Source organism: Lepidochelys olivacea, assembly GCF_965140295.1.
Source record: "Lepidochelys olivacea isolate rLepOli2 genome assembly, chromosome: 5".
NCBI classification, from domain to species: Eukaryota; Metazoa; Chordata; order Testudines; family Cheloniidae; genus Lepidochelys; species Lepidochelys olivacea.
This window is the reverse complement of record NC_140415.1, coordinates 112,493,700-112,517,870: the sequence shown is the minus strand read 5'-3', so window position 1 is coordinate 112,517,870 and position 24,171 is coordinate 112,493,700. Positions and strand designations below refer to the sequence as shown.

The 24,171-nt window shown below is 44.2% G+C and overlaps 1 protein-coding gene across 1 annotated transcript in view; it reads right to left on the bottom strand.

Annotated features, from left to right (window-relative positions):
- Positions 1-24,171, bottom strand: part of ADAMTSL1 (ADAMTS like 1) — a 268,655-nt gene that overhangs the window by 47,340 nt on the left and 197,144 nt on the right. The window contains exons 20-21 of the mRNA XM_084628002.1: positions 17,836-17,963; positions 13,020-13,148 (exon numbers count right to left, since the gene is read on the bottom strand). Of these exons, the coding sequence (XP_084484128.1) occupies positions 13,020-13,148; positions 17,836-17,963 (257 nt within the window). The remainder of the gene's footprint in view (positions 1-13,019; positions 13,149-17,835; positions 17,964-24,171) is intronic.

Below are 24,171 nucleotides of genomic sequence, written 5' to 3'. Positions count from 1 at the left end.
CTGAAGACTTTCCCTTTTCTCCATTCTTCTTCAATAGCAGACATCAACAACTTTATTCCTCTGCCTTTCACTGGACTTAGTTTATCCCTCACACAAAAGGCTGACTGCTGTAAGTGACAAGCAGTGTGCTAATTCCCCTGCTCCTTTAGCTATATGATGTACATATTCTGTTAAAGGCAGCAGAGCAATTTGGAGATCTTACAACAAAAACTAGTTTCCAGTGCTGTGATGTTCTGAAATAGTGATACTTTTACGGACGGTGCTGTAGTCTGATACAGGTGATAACGAGCAACCAAGGCTTAAAGAGAAAGCCAGGAGCCCAAAAGAAAACTCCTGCATTTGAACGAACCACAGAGGGAAGAAACAGGGAAGAGTTGGAGGGATGAAAAACATAAAATACAAGGAAAAGAGAGAGTTTGCAAAAAATATTAAGTTGCCCCTTCTAATTTGTCCCGCGTCAGTAGTGACCAACACCAGATTTTTAAAACCGACCTCAACATTATTTCCAATTGTAACATCGACCATTTTGATATCTAAGGAACTGCCACGCAGATACAGTGAGGGTATTTGAATTTAGGACCTGAGCTGATGCCAATTGTAATGGAAAGACTTCTATTGACATCTATATGACCTAAATTGCACCCAGTAGTCATTACGTGAGTACCACCGAGCCCACAGACATTGTATCTTCAGACACAAAAAGGGTGCTCGAGTTAGAGACGGGCTGCAGATTGCTTCCAAAAAGGCACTGCCACCTGCAGGCTGCCTCGCAGGCTAATGGATAGGCGTTGTTTCTCTTTGGCCTGGTCCACATGAGAAAATTAGGTCAGCATAACTGCATCACTCAGGGGTGTGAAAAATCCATATCCCTGCGTGGTTACTTAAGGCCCTTGTTGACAGAAAAGGAAATTATTCAGCTTGTGCGTAACGATTGTGCTTCTAGATGTGTCCCCCCCCATAGTGCTCCACTGTAGGTGTATGTGTGTCCCTGCGCTTCTGATCGGAGATGTTTGGTAGCAGTATCTGTTCAGCCCACCCATGTGCTCTCCCCTCCTCATGCTCTATCACAAGGCCAATTAGTGCTGCATGGGCGAATCGCCTTCAGTTCCTGCTCTACCGCAGAGTCCTTACCAAGAACTCCGAAGTAGAGGGGAGGAGGGTGGGTTGTGGAGCACCCAGCGGACACACATCTTGAAGAACCATCATTACTGCACAAGGTGAGTAACTTCCTCTTCTTCTTCGAGTAGTGTCCCTACAGGTTCTCCACTGTAAATGACTCCCGAGCAGTATCCCTAATGGGAGGGGGCTTTGGAGTCCAGTCTGTTATAGATGATAATACGGTAGAGCCAAAGCTATCATTGGAAGCAGAGTCTCCAGGAATCGTATAGCGTTCCGTGAAGGTATGTACAGATGCCCAGGTGGCTACTCTGCAGATTTCCGAGAGAGGGACTGTCATAAACATACAGCTAAGGGTAGCATAAAATCCCTCCTTTACCTGTAAGGGGTTAAGAAGCTCAAATAACCTGGTTTGCACCTGTCCAAAAGGACCAATAAGGGAAGAAGATCCTTTCAAATCTGTGGGGAGAGGTTTTGTTTGTGCTCTCTTGGGAAACAGAGAGGGACCAGGCAGGGAAAAAACCTCTCCTAAAACCCTACCTGAAATAAGCATCTAAGATTACAAAAATTGTAAGTAAAGCAAGGAAATGGGTTAGATTATCTTTTGTTTTAGCTTGTGAATTTTCCTTATGCTAAGAGGGAGGTTTATTCCTGTTTTTTTGTAACCTTAAGGTTTTACCTAGAGGGGAATTCTCTGTGTTTTAAATCTTATTACCCTGTAAAATAACCTTCCATCCCGATTTTACAGAGGTACTTCTTTTATTTTTTTTTTTTATAATAAAGTTCTGCTTTTAATAACCTGATTGGTTTTTAGTGTCCTAAAAACCCAAGGGTCTGGTCTGTGCTCACCTGGTTTACCTATTTGGTTGGTATATTATTCTCAAGCCTCCCCAGGAAAAGGGGTGAAGGGGCCTGGGGGGATATTTTGGGGAAACAGGAACTCCAAGTTGTTCTTTTCCTGAATCTTTGTCTAACTCACTTGGTGGTGGCAGCAATACCATCCAAGGACAACAAAGAATTTTTGCCTTGAGGAAGTTTTTAAGCTAAGATGGTAGAAATAAGCTTAGGGGGTCTTTCATGTGGGTCCCCAAATCTGCACCCCAGAGTTCAGAGTGGGGAGGGAACCCTGACAGGGACATTCTTGAGGAAGGCGACAGAGGAGGAAACTGACCTTGTGGGGTGTGTGCAAATTCCAATGGAGGTACTATATTGTGCACATGCTGGCAGAGCTTAATACAGTTCGAGACCCACTTTGAGAGCTTCTGGGCCAATAATGCTGTGCCTTTAGACCAGAGGTGGGCAAACTATGGCCCGTGGGCCACATCCGTCCTGCCTGACCCTTGAGCTCTTGGCCGGGGAGGCTATCCCCCGGCCCCTCCCCCACAGCTTCAGCTTGCTGGGCCGCCAGTGGTCTGGGTGGGGGTGGTCAGGGGAGGTGGAACGGGGGCGGGGTTGGACAGGCGTGGGAGTCCCGGGGGGACTGTCAGGGGGCAGGGGTGTGGATAGGGGTAGGGGTGGTTGGATAGGAGGTGGGGTCCTGGGGTGTGCTTAGGGGCGGGGGGTCCCAGGAGGGGCCGGTCAGGGGACAAGGAGCAGGGAGGGTTGGATGGGTCAGGAGTTCTGAGGAGGGGGTGGATAAGGGGTGGGAGCCGGGCTGTTTGGGGAGGCACAGCCTTCCCTACCTGGCCCTCCATACAGTTTTGGAATCCCGGTGTGGCCCTCAGGCCAAAAAGTTTGCCCACCCCTGCTTTAGATCTTTCCACAATGGAAAGGAAGAGCTTAGGAGATTTGCCAGAAGTCTTCATCCTGTCCAGGTAGAAGGCCAGGGCTCTCCTTAAGTCTAGCATGTGCAGCATGGCCTCTGTAATCACGGGGAGGCTTGGGACAAAAGGTTGGGAGGTGAATCAGTTGGTTCATGTGAAAAGATGAGGACACCTTGGGAATAAAGTTTGGGTGTGGCCTCAGAGTAACCTTGTTGTGAAAGAATACTGTAAAGGGGGTGCGCCATAAGGGCTGCTATTTCCTCTATTCTCCTCACTAAGGTGATGGCCACGAGAAATGCTGTCTTCATTGATAGGTGTGTAAGCGAACAAGTGGCCATAGGTTCGAAGGATTGTCTAGTCAGGCTCTTTAAAACTAGATTCAGGTCCCATGCTGGAGTGGGGCATCTGGGTTGGGGTAACTGGTTCGTTATGTCCTTGAGGAATCTCTTTCTGGTTGGGTATGAGAAAACTGAGTATCCCTCTACTTGTTGATGGAAAGCCGCTGTGGCCACCAGGTGTACATTGAGCGAATGGAGGGATAGGCCTGACTTCTTGAGAGCCAGTATGTAATCTAACACCACAGGGAGAGTAGCAGATGTTGGCATAACTTGCCTGGAGTTGCATCAAACCTGAAACCTGGTCCACTTTTGTAGGTAATTACGACAGGTAGCTGATTTCCTATTGTGTAGTAGTAACACTTCCTGTACCTCCTTGGAGCAGGAACTCTCTATGTGTTGGAACCATGAAGGAGCCATAGCCTTAAGCTAGAGTATCTGCAGCTTGGGATGGAGAGTGTGTCCTTCGTTCTGTGAGAGGAGGTAAGGCGTGGGTTGAAGAGAGATCAGTGGACATGTGAACACGTCGCCAGCTGTACCATGTCTGTCTCAGCCAGGTGGGAGCAATCAGTATAACATTTGCTTTTTCTCTTTTTATTTTCAACAGGACCTGCAACCACAGAGGGGGCAGGGGAAAGGTGTAAAGAAGGCCCTTGTCCCATGAAAAGAAGGAGAGCATCCCCCACTGAGTGCTGCCTAAGCCCGGCCCTGGAGCAGTAGTGTGGGAATTTCCTGTTCAGGTAAGTAATAAACAAATTTATTGTTGGTGTCTCCTACTGACAGAATAAGCTGGGTTCAGCTCCCACTTGTAGTTGTGTGAGAACTTGCGACTGAGACTCTCTGCTATTGTATTCTGCACTCCTGGCAGGTAGGCTGCTGATATTAGAACATTATGGCAAATGCACCAGTTCCAGAGCTTTAGTGCTTCTGTGCAGATGGAGGATGATCTGGCATCTCCCAGACGATTTATGTGATGTTGTCTGTCATGACCTGTGTGTGTGTGTGTGTACCTCTGATCAGTGGGAGAAAGTGAGCTGAAGTGTTCCTGACTGCCCTGAGTTCGAGGAGATTGCTGTGGAGAATCACTTCCATGGGCAACCATCTGTCCTGAGTTGTGAGGCTGTTGAGGTATGCTCAAAATTGTTCCCATTGTGATCCTGGGAGACAGTCAATAAGGGTGTTTAATTTGTGTGACGGGGCAAGGCCTGATGGCTATAGAAAAGTAGTGGGAGATAGATATATTAGCTCCAGGCTAAACAAATCCCTGGTACCAGGTTAAGTGAAATGGAAGCTGCTCCAGGTCAATTAAGACACCTGGGGCCAATTAAGAACTTTCCAGAAGGCAGGGAGAATGCTAGGTTGATTGGGACACCTGAAGCCAATCAGGGGCTGGCTGAAACTAGTTAAAAGCCTCCCAGTTAGTCAGGTGGGGGTGCGTGTCAGGAGCTGTGGGAGGAAGTTGTGCTGTTGGAGAGGCTGAGTAGTACACACCATATCAGGCACAAGGAAGGAGGCCCTGAGGTAAGGGTGAAGTGGAGCTTGAGGAAGTGAGGGCTGCTGTGGGGGAAGTAGCCCAGGGAATTGTACATGTCATGTTTCTAAAAGGTCAGCTACCATAGCTGATACTATTAGGGTCCCTGGGCTGCAGCCCGGAGTAGAGGGTGGGCCCGGGCTCCCTCCCCTTTGCCCCCTGATTAATCACTGAGACTGGGAGACAACAGAGACTGTGCAAGGAAGGATAACTTCTCCTCACCTCCCTTGCTGGCTTATGATGAAAATGGCTCAGTAGACTGTGACCCTTGTCTCTAGAGAAAGAAGGGTTATGTGGAGGGTCACAGTGAGCCTCTGAGGCTAGTGAAATCCACCAGGAAATGTGGGACCCACGGAGGCAAGGACAGAGCTTTGTCACATTTGGTATAGTTCATATGTAGTCAAACTTTGTTGTTAAGGCCTAGTAATTTGCAATTCTAAATTTCAGAGTAGCAGAAGAGTAGACCTTTCATCCAAATAAGTCAAGGTGCTCCCAATCCCTATCCTAAAGGGTTGACTTGGAATGATGTTGCCAGACATGGAAGTTCACTGCATCTACCATGATGGAATTAGGTGGAGTGTGGGGAAAAAAGAAATTCTGTATCCCTGGGAGGTACATAATATTGTTTAATCAGCCTGTTTGCATGTCAGTGTGGCCGCTGCTAGCATTTACCATATAAATTTAGCTGGATCCAAAAGCGCCTCATTGATGGGGAGAGCTATCCTGGAGGAGAATGATGTATGTGGAATATCCAGAAGCTTATGGTGAGTGTTTTTTACCTCCTTGAGAGATATTTGTAAGGTATCTGCCACTTTCTTAGTCAGATCTTGTAAGAATTTAAAATCATCTGCCATAGACGGTGGCTCATCTGGAGAGGAGGAAGAGATGTTAGTAAGTGGTGTAATCTCCTCCTCTAGTCTGACCTCCTGCTCCTCCAAGATCTCCTGAGGAGGTTCTGAGGCTCTAGAGATGGTGGCTGAGTGGGAATTGCTCACAGTCTTTCGGTCAGTCATGCTAGATGCCAGAGAAGCATGATGACTATAGGCTACCCACAGATCCCAATAGGGCTACTGGGGCAGTGGAAAAGGCATGGGTGGTTGAGCCCATGCTTGGTCATACTACAAGGGTTGTCCATACTCAGGCTATGAGTGGACAGGCCTAGGTTGATAGTGGGCAGAAGCATGATGGGAGTGGTGGGAGTGGACCGTCTCCTGGTCACTATCCGACTCTCCACTGGAAAACAATGAAGCTGATATGGAGAGTGGAGGTGCAAGACTTGGTGCTCGTGGTGATTCCTGGGCTCAAGATGCGCACGGTACCGGGAACCAGGTACCAATTAGAGGAGACACTAGTACCTCAGACAACGTGAGGTCCTTAGAGAAACTAAATTGCTGCAGTAGTTGGCACCATCAGTGGTTGCTGGTATTGAGTCGGCAGAACTGAGGGAGCCGGCAATCTTGTTCGCATGAAGCAGTCCAGTTGTCTCGCAGTTGTCGGTACTGAGAATGTCCATACCAATGCCATCTGCCCGAAAGTGGTATGGCTTCAACTTCAGGCCCTGACCTGTGGTACTGCTGCTTTGGTGCCTGTGCCCACAGGGTCTTTAGGCATACGAGCAGTATCTGTTTCACTGGTCTTGGAAGTAGAAGGCTGCGGAGAAGCCTCATGTTGCCTGGGAGTCTCTGGGCATGGGACAGTTGCAGGCTGAAGAGCTCCCTCCACGAGGAGCAGCTTTAGTTTCAGAGAAAAAACTAAAGCAAGCCCCCTGAAATTAAGAAGAAAAATACTAAAACAAGCTAGGAACGAATTCCTAAAGAAGGTAGGTATCTGTGAGTGGACTGCTAATTGCTCTATGTCTAGCCAGCGGCGGTTGAGAAGGAACTAAGGGTGGTTCGCCTGTGCAGTGCTAATTAGCCTCGAGGCAGAGCATGAGGAGGGGAGAGATCATGTGTGGGCCAAATGGACACTGCTACCAACGATCTCCGATCAGAAGCGCAGGGATGCACATACACCTACAGTGGAACACCCATAGGGACACTATTCGAAGAAGAATTCTTTGTCAACCTAGCTGTCAGGGAGATAGATTACCAACACTGATGAGTTCTCCTGTTGTAAGGTAGCACTCCAAGTATAGATAAGCTCTTAGGCTCAGTACCAGAGGGATCCTGGGATTGGTCACAATCACTTACCAAGTCTTCAAACACACCTTGGCCTCTCTAGACTAGGTGCAAAGTCCCATTAGTTAAAATATGTTTTTCCAGTATGATGTATAGTCCCAGTGGGGCCAACCCACAGCAGCATCCTGGAGAAATGAGAGCAGAACTGGGTCCCACAGCTGCACATGCCTTGGGCCACATTCATCCTTGGTGTAACTCAGTCAAGGTATATCAAGCAGGAAGTTAGCCTCTTTTAAAAACTACTATAATTTTTAACTACTTTTAAAAATATCTATAATTCATTTCAGACCACAGAATTTGTCAGCATTTATGCCTCCTAAAAGAAATTAAAGAGCTATATAAAAACAGTTCCCCAGGCTCTAGTAATGGTCCTTTTCATTATCTCTTATTCTCGAAGAAACCACGCTTATCAGCACCTGTCAGCAACCAGACCCTATTCCTGTCTCCTGGCTGCAGCAGCTACAGCAAATGTCATAATTAAGCCTTGCAGCTAATATTTCTTTTCTGTGTGTGTTCATTCTGCTGCCCTGCAGACTTTTGTTAAAAGCATTTCTCTTCATGAGCCAGAGCTGCAAGTTGCGGTCCGTTAAAGCCCTCCATCACGGACAATTCAGAACAGTGCCATCTGCACAAAGCTTCTAAGGATGAGGTGCGCTGGGCTTTCAGTTCAAAGGAGAAAATGGCTCCACGGCTGCTTTTTGGAGCAATTCTCCAATTGTTGTGCTACTGGCTGTGGTGCACCCTTGAGATTCATAGAGAAAAGAAATACGGTTTTACAAACTCTGGAAAGTTTCTGCCGATAGAGTTTCCTGACATTGGCTCTGAAAATATCACTTTGACCTCTAATTCTCTCCTCTTACCTCCAATATTCTGCTTCCTTTCCCTCAGTGTCTATAACAGGCTGTAGGATCAAGTACTCTATATGAATTTAGTAGCACTTTCCAACCATTCCTTTGCCTCTAGCACGTTGAACAAGATGTTCTGAAGAGCTGCTCATGACACCTGGGGAACTGTGATATTACATTCTGCCATCAGGTTTGTCTACACTGGGAAAATTCATTGGGTTACAATACATTTACTAACCAACATGTCACACGTGATTTTCTCCTTAGAGTGGACAAGGGCAGTTGTGTTAAACCACAATCAGATAACATAATCCTTGTCCACACTAAAGGCAAAATTGTATTTCATGTCATGATAGTTTGCTGACAAGTTTTCTAAGATGGTGCCTTTTCCCACAATAGACAAGGCAGCAGACAGAAATCATTTTGTTTCTATGGCCATGTCTACACTACAAAGTTAAGTTGATTTTATGTAAGTTGACATTGAGACCCCGATTTAAGCAAGTCGCTCTTGTGTGTTCCCACTGTGCTCATTGTGTTGGTGGAGTGCATCCTCTCTAGGAGGGCTTGCATTGATGCACGGAGCACTGCACTATGGGTAGCTATCCCACAGTGCATGTAGCCGAGTAGAATTTTGGCCTGGGCTTGCAATGCCTTATGGGACCAAAACATTTGCATGGGTGGTTATGGGAACATGGCATTAGCCTCCCATGATGCACTTACCTCCCTCCCTCCCTGAAATCAATGGCAAACAAACCAAGCCTCTTTCGCACCTATTTTCATAAGTCTGGGTTACCCGTGCAGACACCATAGCACAATAAGCCTGGGCCATGCTCAGCTGTACACTTTGCCGTCAACTGGTTCTGTGAAGGGATAGGCTCCAGGGTTAAAAATAGTTTTTGGCTGTTGGGGACAATGGATCCTCCGCTTGCCTGTCTCACATTCTCCTCCTCCTCCTTGTTGTTGCTCGAGGTCGCCCGGAGTTCCTGGGAGGTATCCACAGAGTGTTTTGGGGTAGTGGTGAGGTCGCCGACGAGAATCGCATGCAGCTCCTCATCAAAGTGGCACGTCTGTGGGGCAGAACCAGAACGACTGTTCACCTTCCTTGTCTTCTGGTACACTTGCCGAAGCTCCTTTATTTTCACGCGGCACTGCTGCGTGTCCCTGGTGTAGCCCTCCTCCTCCATGCCCCGCATGTTTTTGGCATAGATGTCAGCATATCTTCTGCTGGATCAGAGCTCTGCCTGCACAGACTCTTCTCCCCACACAGCAATAAGATCAATCATCTCCCGTGTACTCCATGCTGGAGCGTGTTTGTGGCCTTGAGTCTCCATGATCAGCTGTGCAGGAAAGCTCTCCACGCTGATCAAACAGGAAATGTGTCCTTGGAAGTAAAAGATACTGTGGCAACTTCGCGCTGCCACATCCTCCTCCCTGGCAGCATCTCCACCAGGGGAGATTTGGTTTATGCTGGTGGAATCCAGTGTTAACTCAGGGTGAATTTAGCCACGGTTCCTTAACAGTATTCACCATCTGAATCAAGGGCATTTCCCAGGTGCTGCTGCAAAAAGCCCAGCATCCAAAAAAGGGAAAGCTATATGTTCATATTTAATTTGCTCTCCTTTATATTCCATCAATGCTGGTAGCCATGAAGGTGCTTTGGGAAAGTTAACAGAACCTTCCTTCTTCCCTTCCTTAGAAGGCACTGGGAATCAGTCTGATTGCAAGGGACTTTGGCATGAGAATGCTGCAGAATTACTGAGTTTAATCCTCCTTGAGCTGCCAGGAAGAGTAATAGTGTAATTTTCTTTTGTTAATCCCAGAGACAGTAATTAAATTATCTGGGATCCCATCTGAGTGTTGTACTCCACATGCCATTTGGACTGTCTTTATCCCCGCTGACCAGTACCACATGTACCTTATTAATTTAAAGAGATGACAACTCAGTGCAAAGATGCGTCATGCACTCGTTACAGTCAGGAATTTTGGGGGAGGGGACTGGAAGGTGGGGTGGAAGAAGGAAAGTTCACACAGACTATATTGTGGAGAGACATGCTGTTTCTCCATAGTTAAGGTTGAAACAAATCTCCTGTCAAAAGGCAGGATTTCCCTCCTCCTCCTGCTCCAATTTAGTCAAAAAGGAAGGAAACAATCAAACTTGGTACTTATCTTCCATGGCCACAACATAAACATTTCCTACCAACTTTGGTGTAGGTCAGAAAACTGGAGTTTGTATTAGTAGAGCAGATCCTCCACCCCCATTCCAGCTGCTCTGCACTGTGAATACTTTTCCAGGTATCCCTTATACAAAGGTTTCAGAGTAGCAGCCGTGTTAGTCTGTATTCGCAAAAAGAAAAGGAGGACTTGTGGCACCTTAGAGACTAACCAATTTATTAGAGCATAAGCTTTCGTGAGCTACAGCTCACTTCCTCAGATGCATATCGTGGAAACTGCAGCAGGCTTTATATATACACAGAGAATATATTATAATATATACATATTCTCTGTGTATATATAAAGCCTGCTGCAGTTTCCACGATATGCATCTGAGGAAGTGAGCTGTAGCTCACGAAAGCTTATGCTCTAATAAATTGGTTAGTCTCTAAGGTGCCACAAGTCCTTCTTTCCCCTTATACAAAGAAGTCCCAGCATGGTTATACCACCTCTGCGCCACACACTTCTGATCTCCCGGGTGTAGGGAGCATATTGCGGACTGGAGGGGGTATGGCCAAAGCACCCTGGATGTCAGAGGGGGCTGTTACTGTCAGCATAATTCAGTGATCACTCTATATCTGATCTATCAGTCCTCATCCTCAAAGGAAACCTGCACAACACATTTACAAAGATGAGCCCAGGAGCTTAAATTCATAACTTTGCTAGACACAAAAATCATGGTCTTAATAAAGATACTGGATTTATGGCTTATCACAACAAGCTAACCCACTAAACCCCCATTTTGTCTTATGACTACAAGGGTGTTAATAGGTCACTTTCACCTTGAATGGTCCCTTATAATAGGTGCTAACTACTTATGCTGAACGATCTGTTCCGTATTTAACTGTGACACTCTGGGAAAGGTATTCAGAGGGTATGTCTATACTGCAATTAGACACCTGCGGCTGGCCTGTGCCAGTTGACGCGGGTTCGCGGGGCTCGGGCTAAGGGGCTATTTAATTGCGGTGTAGATGTTCGGGCTCGGACTGAAGCCTGGGCTCTAGCTCCATGTGATGCCCAGGGTTCCAGCACTTGGGCTACAGCTTGAGCCCAAATGTCTATGCCACAATTAAACAGCCCCTTAGCCTGAGCCCCGCAAACCCAAGTCAGCTGGCACAGGCCAGCCACAGGTGTCTAATTGCAGGATAGACATACCCTCTGAATACCTTTCCCAGACCTGAGGAATGGCTCTTTGTATCTCAAAAGCTTGTCTCTCTCACCAACAAAAGTTGATTCAATAAAAGATATTACCTCACCTACCTTGCCAGCATAATTTAGAGTAGTTTTGAGCAGCTCAGTGGGTCCAAAGAATCTGGTCCATTGTGTCTGATATTGTAAAGTCCCCTCTTTAAAAATGATTCTAATGTCTTACTGGCTGCTTTTCTTTCACTTATTCCTTCAACTACACGCTCCATAATCATCCTGTTTTCTCTGTCTCTGTAAGAAATGGGGCCTTTCACTGTCCTCTCTCTCCCCAATTTATTGAATACCTGTTGTACTATTCCCATCTGTTATGAAGTAGAGACAGCACTCAACATGCCTTATGAAACATAATTTGATGTGCCCATTTGCATACTTTGCTACTCTGGACAGGTATTTTTCTATATACAAGAATAACTGTAGTGTAGAATTCAAATCAATGACCAATTCAACAGGGAACGCATGCATTTGTATACGTAAATGAAAAAAAAAAAGAGGTCACTTCTACACAAGGTAGAATAAAAAATGTGTAAGGCATATCAGCTCTCATGCTTCATGATAGAAGTCAGCCACTACCTGTCTGAGGTTAGGAGTAAAATTCCCAAATAGGCATAGAATCACAGAAATGCAGGGCTGGGAAGGATCTCAGGAGAACATCTGGTCCAGCCTCCTGTGCTGAGGCAGGGCCAAGAAAATCTAGACCATCCCTGTCAGGCGCTCATCTAAAATGTTCTTAAAAACCTCCAGCGATGGAGATTCCACCATCTCCCTTGGAAGCCTATTCCAGTGCTCAACTATCCTTATAGCTAGAAAGTTTTTTCCTAATATCTTACCTAAAACTCCCTTGCTGCAGATTAAGCCTGTTGCTACTTCTCCTATCTTCAGTGGATGTGGAGAACAATTGATCTCCATCTTCTTTATAACAATCCTTAAAATATTTGAAGAACTGTTATCAGGTCCTCCACCACCCCCAGTCTTCTTTTCTCAAGACTAAATATACCCAGTTTTTTCAACTTTTCCTCATTGGACAGGTTTTATAAGCCTTTCATCATTTTTGTTGATCTCCCCTGGACTGTCTCCAATTTGTCCACATCTTTCTTAAAGTGTGCTACCCAGAACTGGACACAGTACTCCAGTCTGAAGTCTTACCACTTCCAAGAATAGCAAGACAACTATCTTCCGTGTCTTACATATGACACTCCTGTTAATACACCCAAAAATGATATTATCCTTTTTCACAACTACATTAATTTGTGATCCTCCACAACCCCAGATCCTTTTCAGCAGTACTATTGCCTAACCAGTTAATCCCATTTTGTAGCTGTGCATTTGATTTTTCCTTCCCAAGTGTAATAATTTGAACTTTTCTTTATTAAATTTAATCTTGTTGATTTCAGACCAGTTCTGTGATTTGTTAAGATCACTCTGAATTCTAATAATATCCTCCAAAGTGCTAGCAATCCTTCCCAGCATGGTGTCACCTGCAAATTTTATAAGCATACTCTCCACTCCATTATCCAAGTCATTAATGAAAATATTGAATAGTTCCAGGATGCCCACCAATTCTCCATTACGGGGATTTTATACTTTCATCTGAAATAGTTGTTATTGACCTCTACTGGAGACAGAATACCAGGGTATATGGGCCACTGATCTGGCATGGGATGACAACTCCAATGCTCCCATGGTATGAAAGCAAAGAAAAATGTTGCTAGAGACCCAAAAATCTGAAACAATGGCACCTCTGCACAGACACTGACATGCCAAGAAACTTCAGAGGAAATCTATAGCTAAACCCAAACTTGATACCTGCTAGCTATAAGGACCGAGCCGTCTCTCACCTGCAACTTGGCAGCTAATGGTAACATTTGCACCTGGGATTGTTTTCACTGTGCTTCCAATGTCAACTGTGACAGCGGAGGACTCTGTGTTGATCAGCGTAGCTCTTGATGCTTTGATCAGTGGTTTTCCTGTACATAAGAGACACCTTAGTTCACAAAGCAAAATACATGGTAGTCACAAAGGGAAGACTGTGAACAATATGCTCGATATAGAAATACAAATGGCTGATGTGGGACAGCTAACTGCCAGTGTGTGATGCTGGAGTATGAGTAATGCAGGCCACCTGCTCTTGGCTTTACTATATTATTGAAGAGTTGCTCAATTTCATAGTTGACGTTGCTTTGAAAAAAATCACTTAAAGCAGTGAATGAATAGCATTAAAGTCATGCCAGCACATCTGAGAACCAGCTGAACTAATAAACAGCAATACAACCGAAGCAGCAGCAAGCTGTTCACCTGATCTTGCAAGGCAGACAGTACCATGTGCCAAGGACCAAACATAGGACAAAGCCCCCAAAGGATGGATACGGGCTCTTTAGCAGTGCAGGAGGCTTAGAACAACATGTGATCCATTTCTTTATCATCAGTCATGTTTTCCATAAACTCCGTTTTAGGTGCACAAAATAATTAATAATAACAGAAGCGAGACAACATCAATTCTGGATGGGAGCAAGGTATATGTGCCAAAAACTGACAGCCAAGAATTCTAGCCCTTGACTGCTGCCATTCTGTTTAACTATGGGGTTGTGCATCATGTTGCTCTGGGACATTCTCTTAATGTATGGCACGGTGGCATCCTAAATGCTAACAGAGGGCAGCTGGCAGAAGAGAGAGAAGGGCAGCCTATGCAGCAAGCTCAGCACTTAGAAAGCTGCGCCTCGGGGGGACTAAGATGCAATGGCAGCTAGCAGCGTGACTGTAAGAGTGGCATAGCCGGTGGTGGAGGTGAGTGTGGTGTGTGTGATGGTGTGAGGGTTGGTACAACAGCATGACCGTGGGGAGGGGGCGGGGGGCGGGCAGCAGGGGAAGTGTGTGTATTGATGTGTGCATTGGGCCATAGGTGTGTTTGAGAGTAGCGGCGTGAGAGTTGTATCACAGTGCCACGAGTGCAGGGAAGCAGCAGCCTGTGTATCTGCATTAAATGGGACTTGGGGTTGGTGTGGTGTATGGGTCAGTGCTAGGTTTAGGCAATCTGGGGCTCTAGATGCACAGCAATGGAGCCCTGGCCCTGTATTTTGGCCCACTCCTCTTGGGAATTGCAGTGGCCACCCATAAAATGGCCGTCTGATGGGGGCCCACTACTGCTACATGTTACACAGGTTGGGCCTCTTCTCTCTGTTTTCAGGAGGCCTGGGTCCATCTTAGTGGAGGGAGAACTCCCACAACCAAACAGATGAGGGAAGGGGGTGTCTGTGTGGTCCCTGTTGAAACTTCTGTAGATCCATGACAGGATGGTAACAGCAAAATCCATCCTTCTTGGGTGACAGTAGTAAGGGACCCAGCTGTGGGGTTCAAAGTTAACCACCCATTAAAATATAAACTTCAAACCTGTCAGAGCTATTATTTTAGGATGTCTGCAGGCTCAGGCAGACGACATTGCCTCAGTTACATCTGACTTCATTTTCCAACTCATCTTCACCATCATAAGGGTTAGAAATATTTTTTTTTAAATGAAAGCTTAGATTGTGACACCATCATGCAACTTCAGGGGCCAGGGCCCTAGGCTAGTGCCTATATTATTTATGACTTAATCTGGCTGTAAATCTGCAATTGCAGCACAGGAGGAAACTGGCCTAAAAAGCCTGAGTGGAGGTAAGAAAGAGGGGGAAAAAAAACGTTCAGTTTGTTTTGGTTGGATGGATGATTTTGCTCAAACTGTTTCAATTGCCCCTAATTAAAATCCATAAACTGCCATGTGGATTTAGAGTATTTCCAGGACTGTTAAAAGCATTTTTGATATAGAGTTGCTAGTGTATCAATCCATCTATCCATCAACCTACCGTGTCTATCATGTGAATGGAATATCCAGCAACAAATGTTTTGCTTCACTGATGAAATGCTCACAAAGTTCTGATGTTTTAATGCAACTACTAAATCATAAAAGAAGGAAAGAGACCTCAAATAGCAACTCAGCTTTTATTTTCCCAGCGGGGGTTTCATGATCTCTTCATTAGATTAAAAATCTGTCAACTGTTCAACCAATAAAAAATAGCAAACCACTCCAAAAATGGAAGCACATTTTCTCTGTCTCTCTGCATATGCGAAATTCATCAGAGAGACCAAGTCCTTCATTTTTAATGAGATAAGCTTTCCCCACATTTCCCAGTTCCTCTGAAGAAGCTCTCTGGCCTTCAATGCATTTGGGAAAATACCTCTTTTGTGCCAAAAAGTTTTGTTGCGTTGTTTCAAAAATTACCCATTATCTCATCCATACAACTGGGGATCATCTTGCAAGGTGCTGGCGGAAGATGAAGATGCACAGCACCTTACAGGAGGAGCTCGGGGCCACCAAGATCATGCCCAGGAAGTCTGCAGTTGACAATTCACCTCAAAGTCGATCCAAGTTTTGGATAATTCATTACCTCAAAAGGGCTGCTGGGTCTGTAAAATCCCACGTGCACGTCTGAGTCTGTGTGGACGCTTCTATAGCTTGAGAACCATTTGTTTCCATAAATTGCCTGGGATGAAAACTGATTTGACCATCGAGGCTTCCAAATTCACATATACAGAACTATCCCACAAGGAATTCATCCATCAGGACTATAAGGACTGCAAAGCCTCTTTACCACTATGCCACTCCCTAAAGATGCCATTTTAAAACTGCATGTTAAATTCATCTCTGATGTAACTCCAGAACTACACTATGTATGAACTTTGTCTAATATTTTATAATATAGTATCAATACAAAATTTAGGGCCTTGCACCAGTTTTACTGTGACATCACTCCATTGAATTCACCGGAGTACTCCAGGTGAGAGTAAAATCAGGCCCTTTGTTTTTGCAAACTTTAAATTTTTAATTAAAATATTATTTTAGGTCTGATTTAGCTCTTCCCTTTCCCCCGCAAGGGCACCAGCTGCTTCTACTCCATGGGGTAGGTGAGGTGTCTTTCCAACCAATCTTATTAAATGAAAGAGCTGCTTTCAGCCCAGACCATGTCTCGCCTAGTGCTCCCTTGGTCTAGGGTCAGCCTGTGTTCTGGGTTGAAACACTCACTCACAAGTCCAATAATACACCTCTGCCTCTCTATTCAGCACACCCACCACTGATGATTATTATTTACATAGACACATACTGGGGACCTGCAGCAGTGAAACATGAGTGAGCTATACTGTCAGATATGGAATTTCAAACTACTTATTGGTAGTTTTACTAATATGTTTTCTTCGACCCCTCTCTCTCCCCTTGACAAACACATTCCACTTCCTCTTGACCTCTTTGTCTTGCTACAACCCCTGAGCTTTGACTGCCTCTCCTTCCTTCTCCCCATCCTTCGCATCCATTCCCCATTCACCCTCTCGCTGCTTTGGTCTTCTCCTCCTCCCCCGCTGTGGCTCTGAACCTGCTGGAACCCTCTGCAGATGTGTTTCCAAAAAGATGAAGACAAGTACAATCTTACAATTCTCTTGTTTTTCCCAGGGAGGTTTTTATTAGCATTGACGCCTAAATGAACAAAGAATATTTAGTCTGGTGTGGAACTGAACCATTACTGGATACACATGAAGCAGAAAGTTAATCCTTTATGAATCTTTATTTCCCAGTGGGTGGAAGAATGTCAGTCATGATTTGGTGAGAACAGGTTAGAAAGGACATACAGCTTGATTCTGAAAAGTGCTGAGTGCTCTGATCCCAACCCAGTGAAGCACTTGCTTAATTTTATCTACTTGAACGTTCCCCTTGATTTCAACAAGACCATTCCCAGGTTTAAAGTCACGGTTTATGTGCTTAGCTGGATTGGGACTAGAGTGCGCAGCGACTACAGGATGGCACTAACAGTAACTAGAGCCCCATAGGATGCATTCTGTGCAAGGGTGGTGAGAAAACCACTGATGATTTGAAATAGTCATTGAAAATGCAAATATTTTATAAATGAAAGCTCTCTGCATAATTTGAAGCTTGACCTTGGGACATGGCCTGCGGCTGTTCAAAATTCTGGATATTATCTGTCCGGCCTCAACACATATCTTCCCTCAAATCTAACTCATTCACTGGGGCACCTAGCTAAAAGAGCAATTTCCAGTGGAACAAAGTGGATAGATGTTATTTCCATACAGACACGAGAGGGAATAATTTATGTTGTCCATTTTGACATTCGGCTTAAGAGATCCCATGTTTTTAGTCACACAAGATTTGGGAGGAGGAAATGTTTTGGGGCACCACAGAAACTGCCTGGCTCCTCTGGTATTCCCAGGGCAGTTGAGATTGTCCAAGGTGCTCAGGCTGCCACCCCCAAGTTTAATTATGCACATTGGGAAGAGGGGCTAGTGGCAGGGTGCTCTGGGTGTGGGAAATTGTGGAACTGTGGAATGCATTTCCAGTCTCAGTTTGCTACAGCTGGAACCTGCTCATCTTCAGACCACGCTGCAAATGCTATTTGTCTTTCCAGGGTTTTTCTGGCAGGGAGGGATAAATTGGTGGGCATTGAGGGAGAGTTTGGGGATAATTTTGGTGAGCTTTGGAGAGTTGTTATTGTTTTTAGGATTTTGCGATTTGTGTTTTAGTTACATAATAACTGAATGCGCGTACCCATCTGTACTTGATAACATACCGGTAGCAGAAAGAGTTCTGTATAACTGATCTAACTTTTCCGTTACCTGCTAAAGTGACCGCAATGGAGACAGAGTCAGATCCCAAAGCATTAGTTGCATTGCAGGTGTAGAAACCCACATCAGCTTCCACTGGCGCTAAAATCTGCAAAGAGTCATCTGGCTGAAGGAGTATCCTGGAGCAACAGAGAAATACAGAAGCAAAGGTCTCAGCAAGTCTGTGTGCAAACTCTTTAGCAAGGATTAAAGAGTTATATTTAAAGAGACACAGAATGACAAGTAAATTACATAGTTTTGCACATGTTGGGCCTGCAGATTTTGTTTAAATAAAGAAATAAAGTTATGAAAATCAGGGGTTAAACATCTTATGTGGTGATTGTGATTACATGCAAGTTAATTTCATTCTCAACACTGCTGCACCAGGTTGCTGATGGAAGAGGCAGAATGGTCCAAAGGCTGCGCACTAGTCTAGCACTTGGAAAAGTGGGGTCTCCACTCTGTCACAGACTTCCTGTGTGATCTTGGGTAAGTCACTTAGCTTTTCTGTGCTTCAGTTACCCATCTATACAAAGGGGATAATAGCACTGCCTTACATCCTGGGGCATAGTGAGGATAAATAAATAAATAATACAATAAATTGTTTGATGCTCAGATACTGTGGTACTGGAGGCCAGGTAAGTACCTTAGCTAAACAGGACCTAGCTCGCTAGATTAGCTCGACATGCCTTGGAGTGTGGGGCAGGTGTAGCATGTAAGAACAGCTAGCTGAACTTTTTGGACTGTATGAAAGCTGTCTTTAATTTGTCTGTATTGGACAATGACTCTGGTGAATCCTGAAGACCAATCAGCAAAAAATGATGGGTCTGATTCTGCTCCACTGATTTAAGAGGGATCAGGATCAGGCCCTACACTATAAATAACTCAAACATTAAGAATGATTCAATTGATTTTAAAGAAAAAGGTACCTTTACAACTGGATTGTAAGATACAATTTGTTTAAAGTCTCTTGCACTGGAAATCTTCAACGCTACTGTTACTTAAGTAAATCAATTCACACAAAGAGCAGGACTCCAGTCTATGGCATATACTGGTAATAACCACAAAGGCTTTCTAAACCTTTTATATTTTCCAGTCTTTCGTTACAGGTCACATTTTCAAATAATTGCCAGATTTTCTACAAATGATTTACCCACCTTTTAACAACACTGCACAATAAGGTGGTACATATTTTTATTTGGTCAAATTGTAACATCAAATTTTGCTTCTTACAAACTATCTCACAAAAATGATATAAATTGGGGACAACTGAGAGGCTTGAGGCACTGCTAAACTGCTACAGTAATTGCACTTTAAAACACTAATTTAGTTTTTAGAGAGATTCCAGATTCCAGCAATATTCCCCATTTTAAGTTTAGGGACTCTCTCTCAAATGGGTAGTATCTTTCAAAATGGAACAAATCTCTGTAATTAGTTATTGTTTGTTTTTTGGTGCTATCTGGATACCTCAAGTGAAACTGAAACCCTACTGTGCTAGACACTGTACAAAATCATAGCCAGAGACAGTCCCTGTCTCAGAATGCTTACATTCTAAAGAGACAAGACAAACAGAGGGTGGAAGTGGAAATGGAAGCATCACTATTGCCAATGCCACGTCTTCAAAAGCCACGATTCTGGAGGTCCTAACTCATAAGTTTAGCTTGCAAATCAGGAGGTTTTAAAAATAATAAAACCTTTATTTGGGGTTCTCTTTATTTGGGGTTCTCTTTATTTGGGGTTGTCTCTTTCTGGAGCCTTTTGAAGTCACATTGTCAAGCTTTTCTCTGAAATAATAATAATAACCTGCTTTAGAAAAAAAGAAAACAAGAAAAGAAAACAGATTCCCTCATAATCAAAGGGACCTCAACATTGGGGGTTTAAGGAAAACACTGAACATTGAGAGACCTGTGATTAAATTGTGAGAGTTGACAACACTGGGCACAGAGTGGTGAAGTGAGTTGACCAAGGCCACACAGCAAGGCAGTGGCGGAGGTGGGAACAGACTCCAGGTCACCCTGACCTACACTGTGGAACTTTGTATGAGCTGAGAGCACGGAGGCTTGATTCTACACCCTCTCAAACTAGTTTTACATCAGTGTAACTCCACTGACTCCTGATTTTTGCTGTGTAAGTGAGATCAAAATGTAGCCCTGAGAATCCAGCTAACACGTATATCAAATGTCCTCAACTGCAGCACTATGTATTTCCTGTTAAGGTAGGAATATAGAACCTACTTCCATTCATTCGTAGATTTAACTAATGACAAAACCTAATGACAAATTTGCTTTATACTTTCAGCAGCTGTTCTGCATAAAACCCTTAGCCAGGATGGTGATTAATACAGACAAGGGTGGGAGTGGGAGAGGGAAGAGAGATGGAAGGAAAAAGCCCATCCAAGTCATGCAATCGAAGTCTGATCCACTAACCCTGAGCTGATGAGGTTTTTTTTCTTGAATGAAAACTGCTGTCTCATGGACCACAAGGCTAGGGATATTTGATCGTGCTCAACACCATGGGTGGTAGTTCTCTAAAACAAACCAGATTCAGGCCACCCATTGAATTCTATTAGGATCAGAGAGGAGTCTGATTTCCTTTAAAACCCATTTTTAAAATAATAATCACAATAATAAAGATTCAGCTTGTGCCAACCATGTCTTGCAAGTGCTTAGTGAAATGCAGAGTCATTTACAAGCCAAAATGTTATTAATATTTAAATTGCTGACATGCTTGTGTAGCAAAAGAAAACAATAGTTGATAGAAGCCTCTCCTCCAGACTTAAGGATTGTTTTATCTCTTAAAAACCTTTGAATTTAAGGGGCAAATTTTCAGTGAGCCTGTGAGATCAGGCCAGCAATTTTTGCATATGCAAACAGCTGTGCATGCAAAAATTTGGTAGTTAGAGGTCTATTGGTTCAATCAGCACATAAAAATGATTTTAAACCCACAAGACTTGGCAATTTTTTCCCAGTAGCATCCTTCCAAACAACAACAAGGAAATGGCTTCACCTTGCTTTCGGGGATATATCAAAGAATCCAGACAACAGCAAAGCAAACACGTTAGTGCAAAGCATTGTGTTGATGTCAAAATGAAAAACACTTGATGTTGATGCACAACAGGTATCCTTGTATCTTTCAGTCTCAGTCCATCATATTTAACTGTGGCTGATTTAACTGGTTCAAGCATTTCAGCTGACTCTTGATGAGCCTTCCTGAGCTAAAAATGTGTGTGTTACGCACCCACTCACCCCACAAATATAGACTCAGGGCTTTATATAAACTGACAGACTGATTGATCCCTAGGGTTAAAGTAACACACACACTTTTTTTTTTAAACAGACAGGAATCTTTTCTAAAAAGTCCACATCACCATCAGGGTAGGAATACATTTCTTTAATTTAGCTGGTTCTGGTTCTAATGCTACTATAGTGCTGGTACAACAGTTGATTAACTCTGGGTGTTTCCAATCTGTTTTGGGGTGAAGACAAAAACATAAGGGGCTAGATCCTCAGCTGTTGTAATTTGGCTCCATTGACATCAATGTAGCTGATGATCCAGTTTAAGTCCTTTTAGGAACAGGAAAAGGCCAACTGAGTTCAACACACTTGCCTTTAAAAAAATAAATCAGTTTCGTTTGAGCTTCTGGTTTTTTCACCATGTCTCTCAATCCCCTCCTTATCTAGAAATAAATCTAAGTTTCTCTTAAATTCATTAACACTTTTTACTTCAATTGCTTTTCTTCGAAACTTCTTCCACATTATTATCCTTTGCATGAAACCATTCTGCCCTGAGATTCCTATTTACTCCTAGTCTCCTGTTTTTATTGTTAGATTTTGAGTGTCTTATCTGTTGTAAAAAAATACCTACCAGATGTAACAATCCTAGGTCATCTCAAAAACCTGTTTTTTCCCCCTATAAAAATACCCCAGCTCCCTTCACATTTTAATCTGTCTGATCTTGGTTGCCCTACACTGCATCGTCTCCAAGAAAATATATTTTGAGCCATACTGACTAATTCTGTAGTTCGGATGGCATCTAACAAATGCTTAATACAGAAACTCCTCATTCTCAGGTTCCCATATTCAAAGGGTTCTTACCACTGGAAATTAGAGAATATTTGGAACACAAGACACTTTTTATAAAGTTATTGAAGCTGGAGCAATTGAGCAATTCATAACCTCTTACAAAGATCGGTATTCCTCAGACTTGATTTCTCAAGTAGCTAATCTGACTACCTTCTTTGCCTATATTTACTTTCCATCATTTATAGAAGGCCCAGGGGCTGGAATTTGCACTTTCCTCCTCTGAAACTGAGTTGGCTCTGAATAGTGGATGAAGCTAGACAGAACACATGATGGTGTCACCCTGGATAACACTTCTTTTAAAACTATAGTGTAAAAAGTGACAATGTAAAGTCAAGGGTCAGAATTCCTGCAAGTGCCATCAAACATATTTGTCCACTGAAACTTTTTATGATGTATGTTTAGTTTGCATGAGCAAATACAAAAAATCACTGCTCTTATTTTTTTTTTTGGCCTGTCCAGTATACCGAGAGAAGTAGAACTATATATCAGTAATCATGGATGTTTTTGGGTTGACTAGGTGGCTTGTGGGGCTTGGTAATGGGCTATAAAGTCTTCCATTGGAAGGTCATTGGTTCAAATTGAGCCCATATCATACAGTCTGAAAACTGAAAAGGAGTACTTGTGGCACCTTAGAGACTAACCAATTTATTTGAGCATAAGCTTTCGTGAGCTACAGCTCACTTCATCGGATGCATACTGTGGAAAATACAGATGTTTTTATACACACAAACCATGAAAAAATGGGTGTTTATCACTACAAAAGGTTTTCTCTCCCCCCACCCTACTCTCCATAAGCTATTACCAGCAGGAGAGTAGGGTGGGGGGAGAGAAAACCTTTTGTAGTGATAAACACCCATTTTTTCATGGTTTGTGTGTATAAAAACATCTTCTGTATTTTCCACAGTATGCATCCGATGAAGTGAGCTGTAGCTCACGAAAGCTTATGCTCAAATAAATTGGTTAGTCTCTAAGGTGCCACAAGTCCTCCTTTTCTTTTTGCGAATACAGACTAACACGGCTGTTACTCTGAAACCAGTCTGAAAACTATTACCACTATTCACGAGACTCAGTCCCTGACACAGGAGCATACAACCTAAATACACAGACAACCCAAATCAGACATCAACAGATGGCTTGGCCACCACGGTCAAGAGCTGATGCAGGAAGTGGTATCCACATTCTTTTTCTCCTTCCTTTTCGTCTTGGGAGGTGGGTTGGCAAATTATCTCCTCTCCCTTGTGTGGTCAGCCAAGCATGAAGAGGACAGACTGCAGACCTACTGGCTACATGCAGGCTGCCTTGTCAGACCTAGTGGAAAACACCACTTTTGCTCCCATTTACACAGGTGATTGACAGCTAGCAAGTGGCTATTTAGCCAAGAAAGGAATGCTCCTTTGAGGCACCTCGCAACTCATCTGTGGCCTGATTTTCAAATGTGCTGTGGTCGCTCAGTTACCACTAACTTCAGAGTTATTGGTCCTCAGCACACCGGAAAATCAGGGCACTGGCATTTAGTACTTCTCCCACCCAATCTGGAGGGAACATGCAAGGGGGGATGGCAGGATGACAAAATGAGCACGGCCTGCCTGGCTGTCTGAAGTAGAGCTGCCAAATGGTACCATGGGCCACCAAATAACTGCATGCCCCTAAGAGCAGTTCTGATAATATGTTTCAGCATGTGTAGTAAGCAGTCTGTTGCCAATCCATCCAAAATGATAGCATATCATTTGATGCTATTTCAGCCAAGTAGAACGGAAAAAAATTGAAAAGCATAATATAGACTATTGCTAGGTATCCAGTTTTTGACTGGAAAGTCTGGTTTTCAGAGGACCTATACAGTCTCCGGTCAGAAGTATTGACTGGATACCAAAAGTCTGGTTGCCACAGTTTCGTTGTCAAACCAGCCCATGGCCCCTTTAACCCAAGAGTGCTGGGCCCAGAGCCAGGGAGGGGCAGAACTGGAGGCTGCTAGTCCTGGCCAGGCTGAGGAGGGACACTTCATCTTCCCCTGCAAGGGCTGCTCCCGGCGCCAGATCAGGCCCATCTCTGGGAACCTCTCTCAGTTGCAGGAAGCTCCCGCGCCCCAATTTCCTGCTCCCATCAGTCCCTGCAAACTCTTTGCCTCAGAGCCACTGCTGGACGGAGAAGGAGAGACGCAGTCCCCTTCAACCTCCCTCTTCTCTTTATGGTGAGTTCAGCCTTTGGACGGGGGGGGGGCTTTGTTTTGTAGTGTCCAGTTTTGAGAAATTGGAAAGTTGGCAACCCT